At 43.9% G+C, this 25981-nt stretch overlaps 1 protein-coding gene across 2 annotated transcripts in view; it reads right to left on the bottom strand.

The window, feature by feature from the left end:
- The window catches only part of lin7a (lin-7 homolog A (C. elegans)), a 38768-nt gene that overhangs the window by 5128 nt on the left and 7659 nt on the right, over positions 1-25981 (bottom strand). For both annotated transcript variants that reach the window (XM_034133520.1, XM_034133519.1), the window contains exons 2-4: positions 20824-20942; positions 12853-12924; positions 328-537 (exon numbers count right to left, since the gene is read on the bottom strand). In XM_034133520.1, coding sequence (XP_033989411.1) covers positions 328-537; positions 12853-12924; positions 20824-20942 — 401 coding nt within the window. The remainder of the gene's footprint in view (positions 1-327; positions 538-12852; positions 12925-20823; positions 20943-25981) is intronic.

The following is a 25981-nucleotide window of genomic DNA, read 5'->3' as shown; positions in this document are numbered from 1 at the left end:
TACTTTGTAGATTAATACTGAAGACATCAAAACTATGAAAGAACACATATGGAATTATCTAGTAAACAAAAAAGTGTTAAAAAATCCAGAATATGATTTTTATTTTATATTCTTCAAAGTAGCCCCCTTTTGCCTTGATGACAGCTTTGCACACTCTTGGCTTCTCTCAGTCAGCTTCATGAGTATGTAGAAACTAATCAAAATAAATAAAAACCTTGTGGTTTTTGTGGTGTGTCCAAACTTCTGTAAATTATAAAAAAGAACAGGAACGCACTCTCCCTCAAATCAATACATTGAGCCTCTCTTCCCATCAGAGCGTTCACCTACCACTCCATTGACGGAGAGGAGCTGATCCCCTCGCTTTAGCCCGCCGTGCCTCTCAGCCACTCCTCCGGGGATGATCCTGGAGATGTAGATGGGTGAGTTCTGCTCTTTGCCACCCATCACGTTGAAGCCCAGCCCTTCCTCCGTCTTCGGTAGCTCCACCACCCGCGGGTGGGAATGACCTTCACTGGCTGCGAAGGCTGCGACTGTTGCCTGAAGGAAGAGAAGCAAGATGGGACTTGTTGTTACTGCCAATTATCCAAAAACCAAGAAAAATACCTGTACTTATATATTTATTTGGAGACATTATATAGTGTAATCTGTAATTTCATTAGTAGAGCTTGTTGGGAAGTAAAGAAAAAAGACAATGAACATCCTAATGGTGTCTTTATTACACTCAGAATGCGTGCTAAGGAGGACACCTATTCAAAACTACCAGAAATTGATGGTGAAGGTGGGTTTGTGAACCTCTGCTGCACCTTCTCAATTCACTGAGGAAGGCTATAACAAAGCATTAGGATTGATTCAGGGCTGGGGGTTTAGTCTCCGCATGAGAAGTTTTCTGGCTTTCTAAGCGCACGGATTAACACATCCAAGTTCACAATGGAGGAGCTGCCAGACGACTTTCTCCCTCTGTCTCCCCACCAGCTGGTGTGTGTCGCTCGCCGGCTGAGGGGATTCTTTGAACCCTGAGCTCCATGCTCCTTGTTTGCTCTGAGCAAAGCAGCCAGGAGCTTGTTAACCGAGTCTGGGAAAGCTAATGGCAGACGAACAGAGAAGAAGACGCCCCCTGCCCACTGATCCAGATGCATTGCCACAGGGGCCTAGCTGTCAAGTCGGCATCATCTATGATTTGTGAGGTAGATCAAAAAAAGGAGGATAAAAAAAGTGAAAGGGAGTCAGAATCTTTGGCAGATGTGTATCCAAATTTCCCAGCAGCAGGCAAGTATCTTTAAGGTCTTTGACGTTGCCTTCAGGCAGCACTTCCACTTCTTCCATATTCAAATCCACATTCATTTGTGCTCCAACTGTTTTGCCCATTTATTTCTCCTCTCCTGCTTCCAGTTTTAATCTGCTTGTTGTACTCCACAAACTTCCTCTCTCCCTCCATTCTCTCTGTCCTTCTTCTTCTTCTCTTCCTCTGCTCCTCCCTCTGTCGCATTGTGAAGCTAAAAGGAAGCTCCTCAACATGAATACCGCCACTTCGCACATCGACCTTCACCGATTTATCTGGGTTTCTGCGAGTGAAAAAAACAATCTCGCAGACGGCCGGCGCCTCTCAAACTCAGACAGCATTTCAAATGAAAGGCTTGCTAGGCGAGACGTTCTTGCCAACGCTGTAAAGACACTTGATCATCGGCTCTCATCGTTTTCTCTGAAGCCCATACAGCCCCGATAGTCCGCAAGACAGTAGTCTGCATTAAGATCAGTAATAAGATCATTGAGCCAGGAAATAGAGGCCAAATAGATTAAATTAATCAAGCAATCAAAGAGAACCGAGTTGTTCAGGTGAAACAAAAATCTAAACTTTCTGGAGATGTATCGTCTCTAACTAAACTCCAGACAGAGGAGCAGAAGTGTCAGCATATTTCACACATTTCATCATTATTGCAGAGACACTTTGTTGTTTCAGTACCATTGCTACCATCTTTTTATCATTTCAGACTATATGTTTGATATTGATTGACTGCAATTGGCACTCTAGCCTTCCTAATCAATAACTCTCTCTCACAAGAAAGTCAAACACATTTCAAGTGCTCTTGAGTGTCTGCACAGCTAAGCCAGCTCAGCTCATTAGCTGTGTGTTTTAATGCCTGGTTGATATGACATTTTAATACAGATTTAAGAGCAGGAACTCAGAGTTTGGGGCAAAGAAGAGGAAAGTAGGAGGGAGTTTTAAAGCCGCTTAAATCCTGACTTCATGATTGCTTCCGGCTCAGAAAAAAACCAGACAGAAAGTTGTTGTGTTTTCTCTCTACCATATTGTCTTTGTAGGGTGAAATAACGCCGGGTTACGTATTGTAACCCTTGTTATATTAACACAGGCGGAGCCCTCTACTGGACTCTATGGGTACTACCTTATCATGCAAGCATTCACCTACTGAGATTTCTATAGACGTAGCCGGCCCCGGGGCGGGCCTACCTGAATGCGTGCGCATCTCACTTCCCTATAAAAGGAGGCCTCGCCTCCTGACCACCATCCTACACCACTCTTCAGCGAGCAGTATAGGACAAACAGTGCCCCCAAGGTAGAGGGCTCCGCCTGTGTTAATATAACAAGGGTTACAATACGTAACCCGGCGTTATATCTCTCACAGGCTCCGCCCTCTACTGGACTCTATGGGTACAGTGGGCGGAGCCCCGATGTATGCACGCACTGTCGTCCAGCACACCGTTCCACCTCACTGTCCCTGACCGGCTTTAGCAGCCACTGCGCCTCACTCACCTCTCCCTCGGTTGTAACCGTGGAGAAGTCTCGCAAAAAAGTGTGCTCAAAAATAGTGCTGAGGACTCCCGTGCATCTGCCCATAGGCAGACAGGGAAAGTCCGCAGCCCTGTATGGGTTCACTATGCACTCTCCCTCCTGAGTCCCTAAAGAGCACGGGGAGAACGCAAGTGCCCCCTATGTCCCCCCACTCCGCCACTGACCCTGTGCAGAGTGTGTAGGGACTATAGTATGGAGGGCTCTCCCCCTCCTGCCCCCAGGCAGGCGAGGGGAGCCCTTCAGCCCTGTAAGGGCCCAGAGCGCATTACATCACCCCGCGACCCACCAGGGGTCCGGAGAAATGTAAGCGCATTTACGCCCGGGGAGGGGGTCAGATGCCCACTGACCCACAGCCCCCCCCCTCCTCACCAGTCCTGTGTTGCCACAGCAAGCACAGACGTTGAGAAAGAGCCAGACATATCCAAGAGATAAAACTTTATGAAGGGGCCTGGTGTTGACCAAGACGCCGCCGTGCATATATCCTCCACACTCACACCGCTGAATAAGGCTGTTGATGCAGCCATAGCTCGTGTGGAGTGCGCACGGACCCCCATGGGACAGGCTCTCCCTGCCTGCTTGTAGGCGTGTGCAATGGCTTCGCAAAGCCAGCCTGCCAGGCGTTTCTTGGACAGAGCTTTTCCAGTCACCCCGCCCCCGAAGCACACAAACAGCTGTTCAGTGCGTCTCAGGGTAGCTGTGTGCTCTACATAATATGCTAACGCGCGCACCGGGCAGAGGAGGTGTAATTTAGCTTCCCTAGCCCCACCATGGGGTGGAAGACTAAAACCCCCCAACTGAATAGCCCTCGACCTGAACGCACTCCTTAGGCTCTTGGGCACAAAGGAGGGGTTCGGTCTGAGTGTCGCCCCACTCTGGTCACCCCGAATCAGTAAACAGCTCGGGTGCACCGACAGAGCGGTTAACTCGGACACTCTTTTGGCTGACGTTAAGGCAAGTAGCCACGCTGTCTTCCACGACAGTGCTTTCAGGGAGGAGAGCTCAAGAGGCTCAAAAGGCTCCGTGACCAGAGCCTCGAGCACCAGCGGCAGGTCCCACTGTGGGGCGGAGGCGTGCACCACCGGGCGCAGCCTCCTGACCCCCTGTAAAAACCGCAACATCAGTGGATGAGAGAAGGCTGACCTGCCGTTGAATCCCTCATGACAGGACGAGATGGCTGCTGCATACACTTTCACTGTGGAATGAGCAAGCCCTCTGTCCACCAGTAACTGTAAGAAGGATAAAATAGAGCCCAACTCACAAGATAGGGGCTCTATTCCCCGCGACTCACACCAATGCTGGAATCTCAGCCACTTTGGCCTGTAACAGGCTGTGGTGGATTCTGCTCTAGCTGCCTGGATAGACTGAATAACGCTGTCAGACAATCCACCCTGTCTCAGCCTGTCCCTCTCAGGAGCCAAGCCTGAAGAGGACGGCCCAGAGTGGGTAACGCCCCGATTGCACCTGCCTCTTGAGACATCGCCCCCCAGAACTGGGGGATCGCCCAGGGCTGGCCCACCTTCATCTGTGTCATCTCTGAGTACCACGGAGCCCCGACGCAATCCGGTGCCACCAGAATGACTGCCAGACGTTCTCGCCTCACTCTCCCCAGGAGAGGGAGAATGAGACGCAGCGGTGGAAAGGCGTATAGCAGCTTCCTTGGCCATGGCTCGTGTGCAAACGCGTCCACCCCCAAAGGCGGGTCGTCGCTCAGGGCCATGGAGAACCACAGGGCACAGTGGCTGTTGTGCCGGCTGGCGAACAGGTCCACTTCCGCTCTCCCGAACTGGGCCCAGATCTGTTTCACCACCTCCGGGTGAAGCGTCCATTCGCCTGGCAGGGGGCCGCCCCTCGCCATGAGGTCGGCCCCCCTGTTCTCCAGTCCCGGGATATGGAGGGCTCTCAGAGATAACACCACCTCTGAAGCCCATAACCACAGCCTCTCCGCTGTGGCCAACAAGGGGGCGGAGCGGACTCCGCCCTGCCTGTTGATATAAGCCACTGTGGTGCTGTTGTTGCTCCTGACCAATACATGTCTCCCTTGAATTAGGGGCATGAAATGCCGGAGGACTAACACTACTGCCCGTAGCTCTAGGAGGTTGCTGTGTCGAGACTCCGTAGAGCCCAGCGCCCACCTATAGCCCTCTTCAGGCAGGTCCCTCCCCATCCTGTTCTGGATGTCCGTGAACACTGTGATGTAGGAGGTCACCCGTCCCAGTGGAGACCCCCTCCGGAGGTGATCCGGGGACCCCCAAAACCGGAGGTTGCCCTCCACTGAGGGGGGGATGGTCACCAGCCGCCGTTTGTGCCTCTTGGGATCCAAACGCAGGCTGGAGAACCACCTCTGCAGGCGGCGCATATGTAGTAACCCCAGCGGGACCACAATGTGAGCAGCCGCCATGAGACCCAGAGTCTGCATGACAGTTAAAGCTGTCACTGTCGCCCCCTGTGCACCGCCCGGAGAAGGGACGCACGTCTGCTCTCTGACAGGGTGGCGCGTAGCGCGTCTGCATCGAGCACCACTCCCAAATACAATGCCTGTTGGTGAGGTATGGGGGTGCTCTTTTTCCAATTGATCGCGAAGCCTAATTTGGTTAGGTGTGTGATCAACTGTGCTGTGCAAAACATTGCCTGTTCCCGGGACCCAGCCATGACTATGAGGTCGTCTAGGTAAAATAAAACTCTCATGCCGTGGGCGCGCAGCGGTTGAGGCGCTGTGGCCACACATTTGCTGAATGTGCGTGGGGATAGGGAATAGCCGAAAGGCAGCCTGTTGTACTCGTAGGCTATCCCCTGGAAGGCAAAACGCAGATACTTTCTGTGCTCTGGAGCAATTTCTACATGAAAGTACGCGTCTTTCAGGTCGATGGTGGTGAACCAATCGCCTGGCTGCACAAGCCCAGTAACTGTAGTTACCATGCGGAATTTCCTGCAGGAAATGTGGCGATTCAGGCCGCGGAGATCTAGAATAGGTCTGAATTCCCCTGTCTTCCTGAAAACCAGGAAGTACATGAAATAAAGACCCTTTTCTCTGTGCTGAGGGTGCACAACAGACACAGCCTGCTTCTGCACCAGAGCCCGAATCTCTTATGAGAGGAAACTCATCTCCTCCTGGGAGGACAGATTTACCTCTCGCATGCCCATAAAAGGAGGTGGGACGCTGCAAAACTGGAGTGAATAGCCCCGTTTCAGCGACCTGTCCATCCACCCTATTAGTACACAGCTGAGTTTCCATTCCCCATAACATTGTGTTTATGGACAAGCCCTCAGCTGTGGGGCCGCAGCTATGAAGCTGTGATACTCTCTGGTGACCCGTTCCGCCGCAAAACTCCCCATGAATGGAAGATTTGCCCATGGAGGGTCGACACAGAAAGGGCCGATTATTTACTGAGGTACCTGAACGCACCGCCTCACGCTCTTGTGTGTGCGCGCGCTCCACCATAATGCTGTTCTCACCACGACGGTAAACAGCATTAATCAGAGTTTTTATAGGCGTAGTGTGTTTTTACTAAGGTCCCTGAACGCACCGCCACGCGCTCTTGTGTGAGTGCGGGCTCCGCCATAATGCAGCCTTTACCACTACGGTAAACTGCATTAACTGGAGTCTTTGCTCTAGGCGTAGTGTGTTCTCTGACAGCAATACGCCGGCCATAATGTTCCTGTAACCGCATAGCGCTTTCCTTTAGATAGCACTCCCTGCGGTTCATCCCTCTCATCTGCGCATGCCCACTAGTCACCTCCTTTACAGGAGCTACAGCTGGGGCAGCGAATGGGGAATTTGTACGGTTAACATTGTGTGTAAGTGTAGCATTTGTGAAAACAAAAGACACCTAGATTTGGATACAGATCAACCTCTGCGGAGCCTGCCGGGGCTGGGCAGCCCGTCCCTGTGAGTGCCGACACGCCGGTTCCACGGGGTGGGCCGAAGAGGTGGAGGGCACCGCGGGCACGGGATCTCCGTGCCGGCACCTCTCCCTTCGTCTCACCGTCGCGCTGCGCTCTCTCGTCTGCAGCGGTGACTCTTCTCTCTACTGAGGTCTTTGAACGCACCACGGCCCGCCCTCAGGGGAGGGGGGCCGCGCGCGCCGTCACAATGCCCTCTCTTTGAAACGGACATTATGGGGAAAAGTGGAATTGTGGAGAGAGATGACTCTTACTCTGGGATAAATGCAACCGTGTTTACTGTGTGTAGCCTTTATTTAACCAGGTTAAAAAATCCCATTGAGATCAACGATCTCTTTTTCAAGGGAGACCTGCGGTACATTGGTTACACATAAAAACAAACAGAAAACAAAAGGACATCACAACATAATTACAGGGGTATACATTAGCAACCTATTTACATTTACAGGTATCCAATAACATTTCATCCAGCCGTGCTTTAAAACGATGCAAGGGAATCAAAATGCTCAGTTTCAATATTTTTTGCATAGTGTTCCAAGCTAGAGGAGCAGCGCACATAAAAGCTTTAGTACCTAAAACTGTCCTAGCACTTGGCACATGTAATAAAAACACATCCTGGGATCTTAGGCAATAGCTTCTTGCGACTCTCTGTGATATCAGTGAGCAGATGTAAGTTGGTAGTTTACCCAGCATGGCTTTATATATGAGTATGTACCAATGACTGAGCCTCCGAACAGTAAGTGAAGGCAGACCTGCCTTGGCATACAGGGTACAGTGATGAGTAAGTGCTTTACAGTTAGTAACAAATCTCAGAGCACTGTGATAGGCGGCATCTAACCTTTCCAGGCAATGGGCAGGTGCATTCATATAGAACAAATCACCATAGTCTAGCACAGGTAAAAAGGTCACAGTGACTAGCCTTTTCCTGGCTTCAAAAGAGAAACAGGACTTGTTTCTGAAAAAGAAACCTAGTCTAACCCTCAGCTTTTTAAGCAGATTAGTGACCTGAAGTTTAAAAGTAAGACAATCATCAAGCCAGATACCAAGGTATTTATAACAGCTAACCACTTGGAGTACTTGTCCTTGCATAGTCACAATATCCAAAGCAGTCTCTGGAGTCTTTTTAGCTTTAGAAAAGAGCATTACCTTGGTTTTCTCAACATTTAAAAGAAGCTTTAGTTCAGAGAGCTGAGTCTGAATAATGTTAAAAACAGCCTGTAATTTAACAACCGCCTCCTTAATGGAGGGACCTGCACAGTACATCACGGTGTCATCCGCATAAAAATGCAAAGTAGCTTCATCCACATTTTCACCTAAACTATTGATGTAGATGGAGAATAAAAGTGGACCTAAAACAGAACCTTGAGGAACACCATTAGCAATGTTCAACCACTCAGAAGACAGCCCATCAAAATGAACACATTGGGACCTTTCAGAGAGGTAGTTCACAAACCACCCCACTGCATGGCTGGATAAGCCAATACTGAGTAGCCTCTGCTTTAAGATGCGATGATCGACGGTGTCAAACGCTTTGGAAAGGTCAATAAATAGAGCTGCACAACTCTGCTTATTATCTAATAAGCCACTTTCATTGTGGCAGTGATGGTGCTATGTTGCTTTCTGAAACCTGACTGATGTTTAGACAGGATGTCATTGTTACATAAAAACTCCTTTACCTGTTCACTCACTAGGCGTTCAAGAACCTTAGCCAGAACTGACAATTTCGAGATTGGCCTATAGTTATTTAAAACAGTTGCCTCCCCTCCTTTTAGCAAAGGCAAGACATACGCTGACTTCCATACTTTTGGAATTGTGTTCGTGCTGAGGGAGAGGTTAAAAAGAGTAGTGAGAGGTGGAGCAATAAAATCTGCAGCTATCTTTAAAAAGAAAGGTTCTACGTCGTCCGGGCCAGCCGGTTTCTTAGGATCTAACTTAGATAATGCTTCATGAACAACATTTACAGTAAAAGGAGTAAAACTGAAAGGGTTTTCCAGACCACATTGTTCAGAGTCACGGATTGAGGTGTTCACAGAAGCAGAGTTAGTGACAGAATCAAACATAGAACTGAATGCATTTCCCCCCCCCCACACACACACACACACACCACTCCAGAACTAGAGTTTACAAACGTAAACCACCGTTCTCCTGCGGAGGTTCCTGAACGCACCGCGGCCACTCTTACGAGGGCCGCGCGCCCACGTATTAACGCTGTATTTCCCATTCAACGGTGAAATGCATTAATCGGAGCTATTATACCAGGCAAGGTGTGTTTTCTGACAACAGCACGCCGGCAATAGCGTCTCTTGAACCCGCACAGTGCTTTGACAGCACTCGGTTTATCCCACTCACGTGCACATACCCACCTGCTGGCTCCCTATACTGGGGTTTACAGCAGAGGCGGGGAGTGTATGACAGTGTTTCTTCCTCTGGGGATGGGCAAGAAGCAGCCACGCTGCGATTACTCCTTATCCCGTGAGCAAGGAGATCGATCCAAAGAGCCCTTCCGTAAACACGGGGGCTCCCAGGAGATCAACACGGTCCTCTTTGGAAAGTGCCATGCGGCGTGATATCCCAGGGACATCACACGGCAGGCAGCGGCGGCGGCCTGTGATGAAGTAGGGTCGCCCCTATATCATGTGAAGCCACCGAGGCCTGGGGCAAGGCCCGTGGACCAAGCTACTTATTCGGCCTTGCGGCCCAATAATCGCTCTGACCTTGTGAGGCGGGGGCATCTCTAGCAATGAGCGAGTAGCCCACACACCCGCCGCCATGATCATCATCCAGGGAGAGTACAGCCCTGGGCGGTGGACTTCCATGGACGCCGGACCTGGAAGGAATGGTGAACGTGAATTGCACCGCCTCGGCCATATCCTGGCACACTCGAAGCAGAGGTGGTGGGGATCGACGCCCGCTATTTAATCCAGGGCATGATTTCAAAAAATACTCGTTTACTTTCTTCCTTTCTCTCAAATAATACGTCTCGGACTCAGTGCTAGGCTATCACCTCCGCTCGCTGAAGAGTAAAGGATGGTGGTCAGGAGGCGAGGCCTCCTTTTATAGGGAAGTGAGATGCGCACGCATTCAGGTAGGCCCGCCCCGGGGCCGGCTACGTCTATAGAAATCTCAGTAGGTGAATGCTTGCATGATAAGGTAGTACCCATAGAGTCCAGTAGAGGGCGGAGCCTGTGAGAGATATAACTTGACACATTTAAAAAGAGGTTACTTCTTGATTTCTTACATCAAGACAATAATCTTTTGTATTACAAGATTTCGGATTTTTTCATGTAGGCTACGCAAATGGGGCATTATCTTATTTAATAAGATTTGCTTACAGTAACAGAAAAGAAAAAAGCCAAGTTCAATGTTTCTTTTTTTCAAGTGTTTTCACAGAGGGAATTTTCTCCTTATATCACTCTATAAATCATTAAATACTGTGAACAGTCATAAATATATATATTTTTTGCCATGTTGCCAAGATATAAATCAGGCTATAAATAATAAATGTAAAAACCTTCAGAGTATAGTAAGAGGAATAAAACTGGAACGTGTATGTAAGAGCTACTACATTTCTGGAGTATGAGAACAAAATATATTTTGAAGAAAACTGCCTTTAAAGACACAGTATGTATTGCAAAATTCCAAACACTTAGCAAAATATGAAAATGGGGAAAAAGTGAACTGACGTACAGATATACCTATCAAACAATTCCAGATAAATTGACTTACATAGAGGCGAAACATTTTTCTATTGCTAGTTTTATGAAATGTAATTTGCAAAATGAGGCATTATAATGCTCACTTTTGGTAAATTAAGTACAAATCTCAAGACACAAATAAACAAACACATATTTGCTCATGGATGTTTTTTTCCCACTTGTCTGAAAGAAGACATGTATGGAAGCAGAGTAGAGCCCAAACTGTTAAAAAGGACCCGTGCATAAAAAACAGTTTTCACCTGTAGAGGCTCTCCTGAAGCATCTCACATTCTGATTAAAGTTTGAAAAGTTCTCGAGAAAATCAAAGTGTGATCCCCAATACACTGAAACTCAAACCAGGTGTTGATTGTGAGTTACCATACCTTGCATGATCATACTTGAGGCAGAGAGTTGGAGTAGGCAACAAAAGAAAATAAAGCCCTCATCATATCCTCCACCCTCCCACTCACTCAGTACTGTGATGTGGTGAAGAGGAGTGGACACAGCTGGACGTTGAACAACTGAAGGACGGAGAGGCGCTTTCATCTATTCTGCTCTCCACATCTCATCCTCAACAGCGTCCACGTGAAATCAGAAAAGCCATGCCGCTTTGTTTCCTCTCTTAAAAGGCCTGTGTCTCTCTCAGGCAAGGTGCAGATGACAAGTGCTGCTCAAGTGTCTCTTTTGTGTACCAGATGTTGCTTATTCCATTCACACAGCAACAGGAAATGTCTCTGTTCTGATTTTGTCCTTCCCCTGTGACACGGCTGTAATGTTTTCTAAGCAGCAGACAATGAAAAACCTGTACGCCTGAAATATTAAATAGTTGAGCGGAAGAAGGAAATACATGAGAAAACAACGAGCCTATTCAATTATGAACATCTTGTCATTTAAATTGATGAGTGTGAATTGTGAATTGTGATATCACTACATGCCAAGTGAATTTAGACAGATTAGACTGTACACTAAAAACGTTAACTACCAACAAAATAATGAGGCGATTAGTTTGATAAAGTGAGTTCCTATCATTGTATTAGTTTAGTGCTTTTTTATCCAGGTTGTTTAACAGGATTTCAAGTGACGTCAATGTTTCTACCAAAGAAACTGTGCCTAATGCAGAATAAAGATCTGATAATCAGATCAATCAGGGTCAATATTTTCTGGAATTAAGGAAATATTCACAGCTCAAATCAAAGACTTCTCGTCACTGAAGACAGTTGAAAGAAGGATGAAGAGCTTGAAATCCTAGTTGATTCATATCGAAAGAGAAATGTTCAAGAAGTTGAATTCCAAGCACATCCTGTAATACGTCTCCCTTTTGATGGGAGAGTGCAGCCTGAATAAAATAATCAATTTAAGTTTGATAGAGAGTGTGTGACTTTGTTTTTACTGTCTATTGTGCATCTGCGTAGTTAATCTCCCGTGTTATTCTGCCTGCCTGATCCTGACCCTCGCTTTGATGATTTTTAGTAAACATAAAGCTTCATCTTCCCTGCCTTTTTGTGACTCGGTTTCTGGGTTCAAGCCTGTCTTTTTTCGGAGCTGCTACTTTAGCAGAACTAGCTGGAGACACACTCGCTGAGTTCCTGAATACAGATATATGCTGAAGTCCAGCTTCATGCTTGCTGGGATCTCCGCCCAATGGCATCAAATCTAAATTGGCAATAAAACTCGTAGCCCTAGTATGCCTCTCAACTAAACGCCTCGTCCTAATGAACTGGAAAGTCAGAAAGCCCAACTGCTTCAATTTAAACAGATGGCTGGAGGACTTTCTGAACCTCTTAAGTATGGAAGAAGCTGCCTCCTCCCTGTTATATTAGGTTAAGCCAGATAATATGCTATGAGATACGATAAGGGCATTCCTGGATTCAAAACATCTTGGCCGCTCCGCTTCATAAAAAACAAATGACACAAATGACACAAATGGGCAGTGCTCTGACAACATGAAATGTGGTTATCCTGGTTTGGATAATCTGAACAAGAACAGTTTTTGTAAATCCAATTTCCAGATTTGGCATGCTAATTTTGAACTCACATTGGCAGAACTTGGCATTTTAATGTTTTGAATACACAGTAAAGCATGACATCCCTGCAAACAAACTAAAGCTTAACTCTAGTACTATGTGGTAAATGTTTCTGTGTGTGGTATATCATCAAAAACAACCTTAGGCAAAGCTTTAGCGCTGTGATACTCCGCCTTTCCAACAACATTGGCACTCTCATGTGTTCTTGCCTAATTACACACACACTCTTAATGATGGCCATTAGCAAAGTTGATATACTTTGCTGATTTCATTCTGCTCTGGCCAGAAGAAAAGATGAGAATGATATCACTGGGCGATGTGATTAACAGATAATTCACCACCCATTAGTTACAGTCATATTTTATGTTTTTATTATGAATCATACAGTAGATGTTGATGTAGAGATCTCCAAAGCAGCTCTTACCTTAGCTGTGGCCCGCGCCTGGTACTCTGGGCAGCCATTCACTGTGATGGTTTCATGCATGTACTGGTACACCTGAAATAAATGAAGAAAGAAAGGTGTTCAAGTTATGTTTCACATGGTTGGAAAGAGAAATCATTCCACTGCGTCGGAGCTCAAACACTTCATTTCCATAGTCGAATAATGGCGTTCCTTCACAGCTGGCTGTACTGACACGAGCGCCATTAACAGAATGACTGATGGGAAACACAAGGCATTCAGGCACGGAAATGCACTACTCAAAAATAATTCTGCTTACATTTACCTTACATGTGCAAACAGTATGTAAATCTCATTATTTTGAACTCAAAGTGGCACCACGCAAATCAGGGTTTTGTACAATTTCACTTACTCAACGTAACACACTCACACACAAATGTGAAGCGATCAGCAGCAATCAGGTAAGTGAGGAAAAAACCCTCAGAGGAAATATTTCAATTACTGTATTAAGCATATTTTTGAGTGCATTTGTACGAGACTTGGGGATTATATAATGTTAGTCTTAACATGCGGAATAGAGCCCTTTATTTGTGCAGTGTACATCAATAGTGAAACTCTGGCACAATCTGATCCCTGTCTTAACACACAGCACAAAGAGTCTCCAGGCAGTAATACACTACTTTCGGACCTGAGCTGGTGCCAAGACATGGGTAGTTGTACGTCCAGTTGGGTAAAAAGCAAGGTTTTCTGAGGCAGACAGAATCAATTCAAACAGCCGACCTTTGACAGCTAACAACTGAACTTGTTCAACGAATAAAAGAGCGAAGAAGATAGAGACAAATAAAGCTTTCTGTGGTTAAAAGACTGTACCACTAAAGTACACTTTTCTGTTACGGCACATTAGAATGCTGTCTGTGTTGCAGTTTAAAATCTGAACTCTCCGCTGCTGAAACCAAAAAATGAACAATGCAATGGTAGGATGGAGATGAAAGTGATTGAGAGCATGGGGCCGATTGCAAACAGGTCCCGGAGGAAACGCTTTTGCTTACTCATCGCAACTGACTCGATGAAACACATAAATTACTGCCAGGAACGCACAATTTCAGCAGATACGAGTGCGAACACATTAGAATTTACGGCAGTTCCGGCTCATTTAGCAAATGAGCAATCAAAATCTAATCATGATAAAATTCTCAGTGCGAAAACAGCTCAAGATTCTCCTCTGTGACATACTGTATGTCGTGGCGCAGAATTGTAATCATCTGTTTGCACTCACTACATGATGTCTCTCATCAAAGCGTCGAAACGAACAAGCCCGGTGGCTTTGACGTGCCGAACAACACAACAAAGGCCCCGCTTCCCTGAATCAAAAGGATGTATGCTTATAGGATGCAAATCCTGATATATTTGTATGTAAGGTTCTCAGAGACTGGGAGAAAATATCCCTGAGCTTCTGTTGTCTTGTTTGCTCATGAATCTCAAAGACCATATGAAAGTGCGACTCCCCCTTTCAAGCTGCAACACATTTTTGTAGATTTATAGTGCTGATGCATTCGGAGGAGGGGGGGGGGGGGTAAGCAGCCTGCAGTTCACACACACTCTCACTCAGCTCCCAAATGATACCTTTTCCTGAGGACTTCTTCCACCTTTGCACCTTTTGAGGCTGAGCACAGCTTTAGAAATGCCATGAAAGGCTTTTCTTGCCTCAGTCTGCCTGCAGAGTGGCTTCCTTCCCCAAGCTCTCTCCACTTTCTTTTCCCACTACTGCAACTACTAATTACACCTTCTTATTTTACCCGCAAATATCTCTCATTGGTCATCGATCTGTTAAGTGTTGCAGATAAACAGTCTTCTCTCTCTGGGTGCATCAGCGATTGATTGAAAAGGTTATTTGCATTAGCGACTGAAGGCTCAATGAATGTCTAAAAGAAAGGTGCTTTTTCACCAGTGCATAACTGTGTACTCTTTTTCCTCATTTATTATAGAGAATATACGATATAGTTTGACATTGCAAAAGCATATTTAAACTAAAAAATAACCCCTCACGGTTGAATGCCTCCGCAAGTTGCATTCGTTACCCTGTCTGTCTAAAATATCATCATTTTGTCATACTATTCTATTAGACATAGGTGTCAAATTGTCTTAATTAAGGTATTATTTATTTAGTTATGGCCAAATATCTTTAATGTGAGGTCACAGTGACCTTGACCTTTCACCAGCAAAATTGTATCAAAGTTGACATTTGAACACAACTCCCTCAAGGCAGTTTTTGGTGGAAGTAAGCAGAAGAATTCAAACCGGTTCATTAGTATGGACTATAGACTATTTTCCTGTTGAAAAAATTGACATATTATTTTATCAAGTAGCTCACATGTTAGCATACATTATCCACGGTAATAATCCAGCCAGCATACACAGAACAACATTAGCATTCACTTGGTGTCATATTGCTCTCCAAAATTCATTCTCTTTCAACTTTGTTTCAGAGCTACAACAACTCCATTGGGTAAATTATTTAAATTCTTTAGCTGCTTTTATTAAAACTCAGCACAGATTACTGCTTCAACTGAAAACAAGAATGATCAGATTAATCAGAAAACCAATTCTATGAGCGGAAAGATGCTAAATTGCATGGCAGAGATGAAATATACGAGTTATTGCAGCTTTAAAATTCTCTTATTAATTAAATTATAAATAACTGATGTAAGAAAGCTTTTTAAAGGAGGCCAAATAAGATGCACATTTAATATTGCTCTACATTTTGAACCTGAATGCAGTGCCCTGAATAACAGAACAAATGGCTGTGTGCTTTTGAATGTCAGTCTGCTTGTTGTGGCTGTACTTTACTCTAAAGAGGCCAGTTGTCCTGCAGGCATCTTTTCAATTACCCTCCTGCCTCTCCTTTTGCCAGACGTCTTCACTGCCCATCCCTTAAAACACTGACCCCATCAGTGCCCCCTCTCCTTCATGTTTGTTATTGCCTGGTTCACCACAGCAGATTATGGATAAACACACAAGCCTTCACTCAATATTCCGGACAGGATACCGGCACTGAGCGTCACCTAGGAGGATGGGAGGATGTCACAAAGACAGAGAATAGAGAGATGCCTGCGGGGCACACTGACGTGACAACGCTGCTGTAACCATGGCTTCCCACTTCCTCTACTGAGTCACAGAGTCAGGGAGGAGGGAGGGGGAAGGGTAAAAGAGATCTTAGCTGGTTGTAAAAGGATAATAACCAGCACAGGACTTAACAATACACTTTCCCTCTCTGTGCTGCTAACCATGACACAGCGCAAAATATTGAACTTGATGTAATTTTCATCCTTTAACTTAATGTGACGTGGGAGGCATTTAACACAAATCCTCCACACTCGCTAGTTTCGTAATAAAAACACATTATGCTGATTAAAAACTGTAATGAGAAAAATCAACTGCAGTGTTAAAACTGATGAAAGATGCTATTTCTATGGCCTGCGTTTTCAACTTCCTGTTTGTCAAGTCGCCCTCTCTAACTCCATGTACTACGAAATTCCCCCTCTCCATCATTTCCAGCTGGTTAGCCCTTCCAGTCCTTTTGTCTTGTGTCCTTCCTTTTCCATTTGCAAGGCTGATTGACCCTGACAACTCATTCAGGCTGATGCAGTGAGACTTACACCGCCCCCCACCTCCCCCCACCTCCCCTACTCATTGATGAACATGGCAGGGACAAAAAAAGACAACGCCTCATCAAACTCTTTGTCATTTAGCCCAATACTGCTGAACACACTCTTTTCCCCGCTGTTCATTCTTCACATTGACAGCCGGCCTGACATCCTCAACAAGGCTGATTAATGTCGGTAAATTCTATTGGCAGAGACAGGATCAGGTTTGGAGGAGGGGTTTTGACCATATTTTGAGGATTAGTATGTTCGTCTTGTCAGGCTGTGCCAACCATGTGTGTGAAGCAGGAAATTATATCACACAGTAGACAAAGCCCGGAGTTTGAAAGAAAGGTCATCTGTAATGAGGAAATGTCACAGAGGTGTGTGTGATTAGAATGCAGAAAACAGGAGGGTTGGCTTTCAGTTTAACCTATGTTTCATGGCTCTTTTAACTCCAGGGTAGTTAACACTGATGGATGACATCCAGGAAAGAAAATTGTGTGCAGTCAAAATGAATTAGAATATGATTATATAGCATTAGCTAAAATAACAAGGCTGGAGGAGGAGAAGGAAAACTGTTACCATAACAAATTGAACCATTGTTTTTGCTTATTTTTTGTTACATATAATATAATACTTTGGCTGCATATGTATTCTCTTCCAGGTGCCAACTGGATTCATACTAGTGTAATCATATAATAAAAATCACTTTCAAAGCCTCAAAAAATGCTTGAGATTGTTAATCCAGCATAACGAACATTGTTTGTTGAAGTTACCTTATGCAAATGTTTGTGTCACAAAGTAATGTATTTTTGTGCTGGTGTAAAGATCCGACATCTAAGATACCAAAGAAAAACAAACAGGCAACATTTATGTGAACATTATCATCTGTTAAAGGTCCCATGTCATGGCCATTTCTACTGATCATAATTCCATTGTTGAGATCTACTAGGATAGATGTATATTGTGCAATTTTCCAAACTCACATTGGTTTCTCATACAGCATCTCTGTATAATATGTGTATTCACTCTCTGTCCTAAACGGCTTGTTGGAGCTCCTGTCCCCCCCCTCCCTGTGAGCCCAGTGTGCTCTGATTGGTCAGCTCGCCCACTCTGTTCTGATGAGTCCACCACCGTTACAGCGGAACATCAATGATTATGTGTTACAATGGCGTTTGTTAGCAACCAGAAAATGACACCAGCAATGACAAACAGATGAGAATGCTGCGTGGGGTCTGGGTGCCGTGTTGGCGGGACGTTGCGGGGCTCGCTGCTGGAGCGGACAGTGTGAGCTGGCTTGCTGGTGTTGTTTCCTGGTTGCGGCGTGGGGTCTGCGGGACGGCGGGACACGGCGAGGCGCGGCCCGAGCTCGGCCGGAGCACACACACACACACACACCCGCAGCCTGGCTGTGGGTCTGTGTGTGTGCTCGGACCGGGCCCGGGCCGGGCCTCGCCGTGTCCCGCTGTCTCAGGCTGAGTCCAGGCTGAGAAATCCGTGGAGCTGCAGCTGAGAAAAATAAGGCTGGCTGAGTGTGTGTGTGTGAGGAGCTCCGCGGATTGGTCCATTTGGTTACGTCACTTGGTTCCAGGAAGAAAACAATGGAAAAAGAGAAATCTCCAACGAGGCGTTCTGGGGCAGCATAGACACGTCTTTTCTGTGTTAGAGTTTTACTCGCTACAGGGTGTACTTTGAGGGTTTGTGACTTTGCAGACCGTTTACATGCATAAAAACCTTCATAACACACAAGGGGACAGGTAATAACCGGAAAAGCATGACATGGGACCTTTAAGTAAAATGTATGAGGGTAATTGCTCCTCTGTCACAAACACATTCACATAGACTCATGCATATTAGGCCATTTAAACCATCCTGTTACTGTCTTCTGTAATTGTTTCTGGTAATACCCAGCTGTTGAGAACTGGGAGATTCCACCACAACAACTCCTTCAATGCTCTGCGTAATAACAATAATAATCCACAGTTTGTACAATGACCAGCACTTACAACCTGTCCCCGAGCTGGTTTAACACCGCGGAGAGAAGCTGTTTGTATCATCGCCTCTTACAAACCTGTAATCGACTGTAAACCAGAGTCGACCTCTCTGCAGCTCACTTATGCCAGAGCATCTCTGATGGTTGCCCTGGTGACTGTGTTTAGCTAGCTCTTTGAGGGTGAAGTGGTCTGCATCTTTGCCTCTCTGACAAGGGCCTCTGCTACTGCTGCTGAAGGCTTTTTCAAAGGTTTTTGAGAATCATTTCACTCACTGGCTGGCACTGAGATCGCTCTGCTGGTGTCCAGACGTGCAGTTGGAGTCAGGATGTGCCAGCTTCCCTAGAGAGGGCCAAGAAGAGCTGCACCCTGAGAGAGAAGAAGACTCTCTGCCTTCCTGGAACTTCGCATGATGCCTGGGGTTTTGCGTTTGCTCTGCCAATTAGTATCATTAATTGTTGCCAACATTTGAAATATTGCAACAAGGCACCGACTGTAAACAAAGCTTATCATGAGTTTCTATAAACTGGAAGAAATATAGAAATAGAAATGTGTGTGTGTGTTAAAAAGCACATAGAACACACAGTGCCTTGTTTTAATAATGCAAAGCTGGGGACGTCTGGACAAGTTGACTCTACTCTGAAATGCATTTGACGTAGATTATTATCTTCCCTTATTATGTGTCTGTTTTTATAATATCTGACCTATTTACCTCCCAAGTTTAGACTGATAAGTTAAATATTTTGGGACAATTTAGTTCAGTGTTTGTCTCTTTGAAACATGAAACATATTAACACAGGAATCGCTCCCATAAAGGGATTATTCTCAGCTAACAAAAACAGGAAGACTTTTAGCTTCAGTTGATTGCTTATTCCAATACAAAAATTCATTATGAATATTACATTCCATTTCTGACAATATAGCCCCCTAAATCTTACAGGCCCCTTCAAAGCAAAACACGACAATATTCTGGTCAAATCTGCTTTCATTCCAGGACAAATTGTTGACTTTGATTACAATTAACTTGCAACATGGATGCCATCGTGACCGTCATCCATTTTGCTGTTCACGGTCCTGTTGGCTTAACAAATCACTGGATGACGCTACATCACTTCAGACAGCACATTAAATATACAAGATCGGCTGTTATAAGTCTGTGTAGTGGTGTCATGTAGCGTTGTTTGTACGCCATACTCCTGATGAATGGGTCTAAGATGATGGATCAGTGGGTGGCCGTTTGCATGCATGCGAACGAAAGCATGCAAAGCAAAAGGGGGAAACTCCTGCTTGTTATTCACAATTGGTTCCATCACTATAATAAGTAATTATACCAAATCTCTAAAAGTGATTTGCTTAATTAAAATTCACAGTAACAAGCGTATCGAACATCCAAGTTAATGAAATGCTCATAATGTTCTCTGGCCTCATGGACATTAAAATGTTCAGTGTGAATTTTTCATGCAGTTAAAAATTCATTGCTGCTGTTTGAGTAATCATCTCACATTTTCATTATGCTGCAGCCCTTCTTTAGATGTAGCCCAACAGTAAATTGAAGGTACAATCTCAAATGTTGTTGTTTTATTGCTTTATTTAATAAAGTTTTCAGTTTGAAAGCAACTACCACATTTTGGCTTCAATTTGTACTAGAACAAAACAAAACATAGGTTGGGTTTGCGCAAGCTAATCGCTAAAGGTACAATACTAAATGCTAATTTTGCATCAATCTTAACACTAAATGTTCCACTTCATTCACTTGTGAAGTGGCAAATGTTACTATCATATAGTTTCACCACAACACAAATGTTAGTAAAATGAGAGTAAATTATGTGTAAAATATATCTAAAATGCAAAGTATGCTAACGTGTGTTGGCTAATGTCTAGATACTGTCCCTGCTGTATTCTAAATATGGTCAACTATAATACAAACATCACCAAAAGCCTGCAGACATGTCCTTTAATCTTGGCATAAAATATGAAATCAACACTTCACACTCCACATGAACATGGCATTAGGTCACCATGTTTTCAGATAACAACCTGATGTTATACTTTGTCATATCATTTATTTAAGAAAGTTGTTCTTTTCTGGTTTGTTTGGATGAGACAGAAAAATTACAAAGGTCTTGACAACACAGAATCCATGAATGAACAGGTGAAAGAGAAAGACCTTCATCAACAGAAGCTCCAAGGACGAAATGATTGATCGGAAGAATCAACAACAAAGAGTAGTAGCCCGAGAAAGGTCACCATAGAAAAAGCAGCAAAAATAAATAAAAAGTCTCACAGAAGGAAAGAAAGAAAAGACATGAGTCATGTTGCCGTTCACGGTACAGCAGTTCCCTTTTTTGACAGTGACTCACCTCTCTGATGGCCGTGCAGAACTCACTCTGAAGGACCTTCTTCAGAGATTGCAGCTTGTGACCCGGCACGTCCCCCGACTCCTGCAGCTTCTCCAGCAGCTCGATAGCCCTGGCAACATCTGGCAGAAAAGAGGGACAGGGAACGGGTGTGAGTTGAGTGTGAGCCAAAGGGAAAAATGCCCTGTTCAATTACTTTAACAGCACAAGCACGAGAAGGCAAATCAATGGGTGTGTTAATGGAAATAGACTCAGTCAAGGCCAGCTGGGGCAGGAAAGATAGAACAGCAATCCAATCCATGGATTGTTTGCATTGGCTTGACTATATGCATGTGAATAAGGGAGGGAGGGAATAAGCCGGGCATTCATTTAGAAGGTAACATATTCTGGGAAGAGTAGGTACCAGCTCTCACAAAAGAGGGGGGTTAGTTATTGGATTATGGTTAAGCCAAAAAGTCGTTTTGACATCACAAAATCTGATAGGTTTTTATATAAATGTTTCAGGAAAAAAAGTGAGCAAATCTTTTTTCCTGAAACTTTCAGAATCTCTTTACACAGAAGGGACACATATGTATGTATAACAGACATGAACAAGTGGATTTTCATAATAGGTGACCTTTAAGAGGCAAGGAAACTGTAATCAAATCTAATCAAATAAGCTCACATGCAAGGTAAATAAAGGTGGCAGCTTAATTGTTACTTATTTATGTTAAGTAGCTGCCTTTTTAAGTAAGTAAACATATAAATGTAGGGTAGTATCGTAAGTTATAACAATTTACACTACATCTAAGGTTAGAGACTCCAGGGTCCAATGAGTTCTCTTCCACTAATAAGCTTAAACTCAATGAGTCTGCCAGCCTGGCTGATTCATTTCTTGCCCTCTGAAATTACCAGACCAAATGTATAATGAAAGGAGAGGGAAGTCTTTTGGTACTCAATCACTGGACTCACGACTCTCAATAACATGTTTTATTCAGACTGTGTGTCCAGAGACCTGCGAGCACACAAAGAGAGAAGATTGCTGCAGTTTGACAGTGGCAGAGATTTACTGCTCTGTTTCTAGTTTCACACCATATATTTTTAGTTTTTTTATTCACCAATTCATCATATTGTCAACAAAATGTTAGGCAGGAGTGGGGCCAATCACAAGTTCCCAGACACATTGGGTATTTCTTCATATTGCTTGTTTTGTCAAATAAACAGTCCAATGACACTAAAATGTGCAGTGAATTGCAAAGTAGGGGGAAACATCTCTGCAACCCCTTTCACATAAGATGTCATTGTTACCACTTTTAAGAGTTCTAATCATCATTCACTTTTGAGAATGATGATTAGAGCATCTTAAAACACTCACAAAGTTCGTTTTCCAGAAATGAAATGTAGTTTACTTAGATTCACTTCAGAGATGATGTTCTACTGAACATTATTTTCCACCAGCAAGCAGAACGCCCACACCTTATATCACTGAGAGCTGGGCTGCTGATTTACATTCATGTCACTCCACAAAGCAACAGAGATGTTCAACAATCATCCATTTTTTAAAACCTTCCACACAGCTTGTTTGCCCAAGTGGGATGGATCAAAACAGAACAGGAACATATAGTATATTTTCTCGACTACATTACTGTACATGTGTTCTCCATCATCCTGGTGATTCATATATGGAATAAATAACTAGACCCAATATTTTTCATCTTTTCCATTAAAGTATTTCAGAAATAGATATGATATTAGTCAACAAGCAACAATCCAGATAATCAAAATACCAAACATATAGGTTCCAGCTTCCATGCAAATAATCGTTGGTTACAGCCTAAGGTAAGGCCCTTATGTCTACATTAAAGTAAAGGACAATATAAAATCAGGATTTAAAAGAAGCAGCAAGTAAATACCAACTGACTTCTCCACACTGTCCTCTCACTGCGAGGCTGTATCATTTTCTCTTCTGATGGTTAGATACTTTGTGCGTAGAAGCATCCCCCACACACATGCTGATATTGAATTCTTGGAATATAGGAGTAACTCAATAAAGCTGACGGCAGACACAAGAGAGCTTTTACTGTTGGCAGAGCTGTGGGAGACGGGGAATGAAGTAGTCTCCGGCCCTGATTGTGTGAATACTCTATAAGGCCAGAAAAAGGAAATGTGGAACACACAGATCTTAACCACATTTGCCTTTATACTATATATGGAGACAATAAGCAGAGAAATCCAATGCCTGTTTCTATTTCAAGCGCTCTATAATGAAACATTGAGGGTTATATTGATCTAATTGAATTGCAGGTTTGGATCCCATTGACACTAACTTCGGATTGTGAGTCCAGCGGGAGTTGTATTTGCAGATGAGAACTGGCAACGGAGCGAGTCATCAAGATGATGCTAATCAGCCATTAATTAAATGACTCTGAATTAATGAGTCTCATGTAAATAGGGGCACGGGTACGTGTATATACAATTAGAACCAACGTTAATTATAACTGTCTTACCAGTTCCAGTCACCTATCCCCACACCTGCTTGTTGTTCCCTAATCAACCTTTAGCTTAATACGCCCCCCTTAGTTACTGTTGCTATGCCTGTAATAATGTCCATCATTGCACATCATTTGCAATGTACAACGATAATGCTTGCAGATTTACCACTTTAAATTCTTGGTATTTTTCACACAAAGTAGGTCATTGATATAATTCAGATGGTTATACTAAACAGAATTATGATTTCTAGCCGGTGATTGTTGATTTTTAGGTAAATAAAGTAAAAGCTAGCTGCATGGCTAGATACCACTAAAGGTTTATGAAGCATTTTTTGGTTGATTTTATTCAAGTAACACTTTAAGTAAAGGATATTACTTGTAAAAGCTCTTTTTTTTATTAGAGTGAACTGACTATCAGTTCCATTTAATACCACATAAAACCAGCACCTATATATTTTTTGCCCACTTGGGGGCAATGCCACAGTATAGGCATATCATTACATTAAAAGTGAATGGCTAACTTATTAGCAAACGGTTGTGTTTTGTAAAGAAGCAACATTAGCATTCAGTTGGAGTAATGTGTTGGCCACTTGGCATTTGTAACTCCAATATTCATATTCATATAGAATATTTAGCTTTTTACAAGTGAATAGGAAATTCAGCATATGGTGTTTTTAATAGCTGATATTCTTCTTAGTATGCTATAATAACATTTTGTCTGTGGTCTGTTGGTCAGGTTTTTTCTAAATGCCTGAATATCAGAAAACACACTTTCTGAATAGCTTGTAATGAGATGGTAAACTTCCATGCAGCAAGAGCATTTGTCTAGGAGGTTTATGAGCATTTCTTTCTCATTAAACGAAGGTCAGGGGCCATTAGGAAATATTTTTGCCCACCTCTATGCCATGATTTGCTTTCATATGCTCATTAGCACCATTTTCTTTATCCACATCAAGGACGTGGACTAGGCGTTTGGAACTGAACTTCAAAGAGTAATGTTGCAGACATTTTTGGCGGTGCTTTCATCTCTCTGATCAAAAGTGAAGCCTGCCCATTTCCTCATATAATCTTTCTAACATTTGGGTAATTTCAGCTTGCATCAGCCAGAGAAGCTGCTCCGTTAAAGAAAATGCTCCATTGTTATCTACATTGACAGTTTTAACAGTGAAACTATGCACCTGCCTTTTTCCATATATCTGGTCCCATTGACATTGTATCACAACATAAAAGCACAGGGACACAGAAAGGGTCATAACAGGTGTCACACATAATGAGTGGTAATAAGTGGTAATTGTAGCTCTCTGAGTAGCTCAGAGGTAATGACATATCAGCTGGCACTGAATTGGCACATTTGCCCTTTACTAGTTCCAGTGATATCTACTCTCTGTGTGTGTAGTTCTTCTGCCTCACTGGCACACTGTTTGTCATTCACATGGGAGATACTGTGAAGAGTGTATGTGTAAACAAATCAAAGTATGATCTTAGTGTTGCAATGAAACATATCATAAACTGGCACATGGCTGCTGGACAATTTCCGGTACATAACACTGCAAACAAATTAATAAATATATATATATATCTCCTTTTTTTCTGTCTTCAGTTCTGAGCCAAACAGATTTTAAGTGCACATTTCCCATGAGAACACTTCAATCCCCTCTGCTCTGCACGCTTGATGTAGAAGTGGGACATCAGATGAGCTGTGTGACTGATCAGAGAGTGTAAAAAAACCCGGAGGAAGAGGCATGGAAAGAGTGATTGTGCTCTATGACTGCAGGGGATCACAGTTACGTCACATTAACAGAAAAGGATTCCCGAATCGAATGTGCAGCGAAATTACATATTACATTACCTAATAGTTTGGCAGAGAGAGGGTGGAAAAAAAATCCCCTGGATAACCCTTTGCACTCTGATAACAGTCACACAACCACACGCTCCTCATGTTCTACCTTCATCGGAGATAGAGGCTGACAGAATAAATAAGCACCGCTGAAGATAACAGTAGTATGTGTTCAACACCCACATGGCGTTCCTGTTACATGCGCAGTCTATGAATAGCTTCAGCTGGAGGGAAGTACAGGACGTATGATCCCACCCGTGATGAACCTACAAATGCAATAACAATGCTGGATTTAAAACTTTAACAGTATGTCTTAAACGAACTGCGTTTCAAGCCGTGAATTATTATTGACTACAGTGTACAAGCACTCTATTTAAGATACATGCACTTACAGAGTATGCTATTCTTTTGCAAATCAAGTCATATTTACTCAGCTACAATAACTTCACACTACATTTGAAGTTCCTTTTTACATTAAAGGTGGGGTAGGTAATTTTGGAGAAACCAGCTCGAGATCGCTAGAATTAGAAAATACACAGCCGGAAAAAATCTGCCACTTCCTTACAGAGCCCCTCCTCCAACACACACGAACGCGCACATGACCAATGAGGGCACGAGATAAGTTTGTGCACAGATGGAAGGCTGACAGGCAGGTAGGCCATCCAGTTATTTTAGCCGGGCCGGCTAAAATGATTGGTCGTGCTTTTTACAGTACTACGGCTTCCACAGATGACATTTTTTTATGGATTTTTTGTCAAAGCACTTAAAATATTCATTGCTATCGGGATGTTAAGAGCATTCCATGGAATATAACAAAAAGTGTCTCTCGAGCCGGTTTCTCAAACTTACCTAC

This window comes from Trematomus bernacchii, unplaced genomic scaffold, assembly GCF_902827165.1.
Source record: "Trematomus bernacchii unplaced genomic scaffold, fTreBer1.1, whole genome shotgun sequence".
Classification (NCBI taxonomy): domain Eukaryota; kingdom Metazoa; phylum Chordata; class Actinopteri; order Perciformes; family Nototheniidae; genus Trematomus; species Trematomus bernacchii.
The sequence above is the reverse complement of the archived record's forward strand: the minus strand, read 5'-3'. Positions and strand labels throughout refer to the sequence as shown.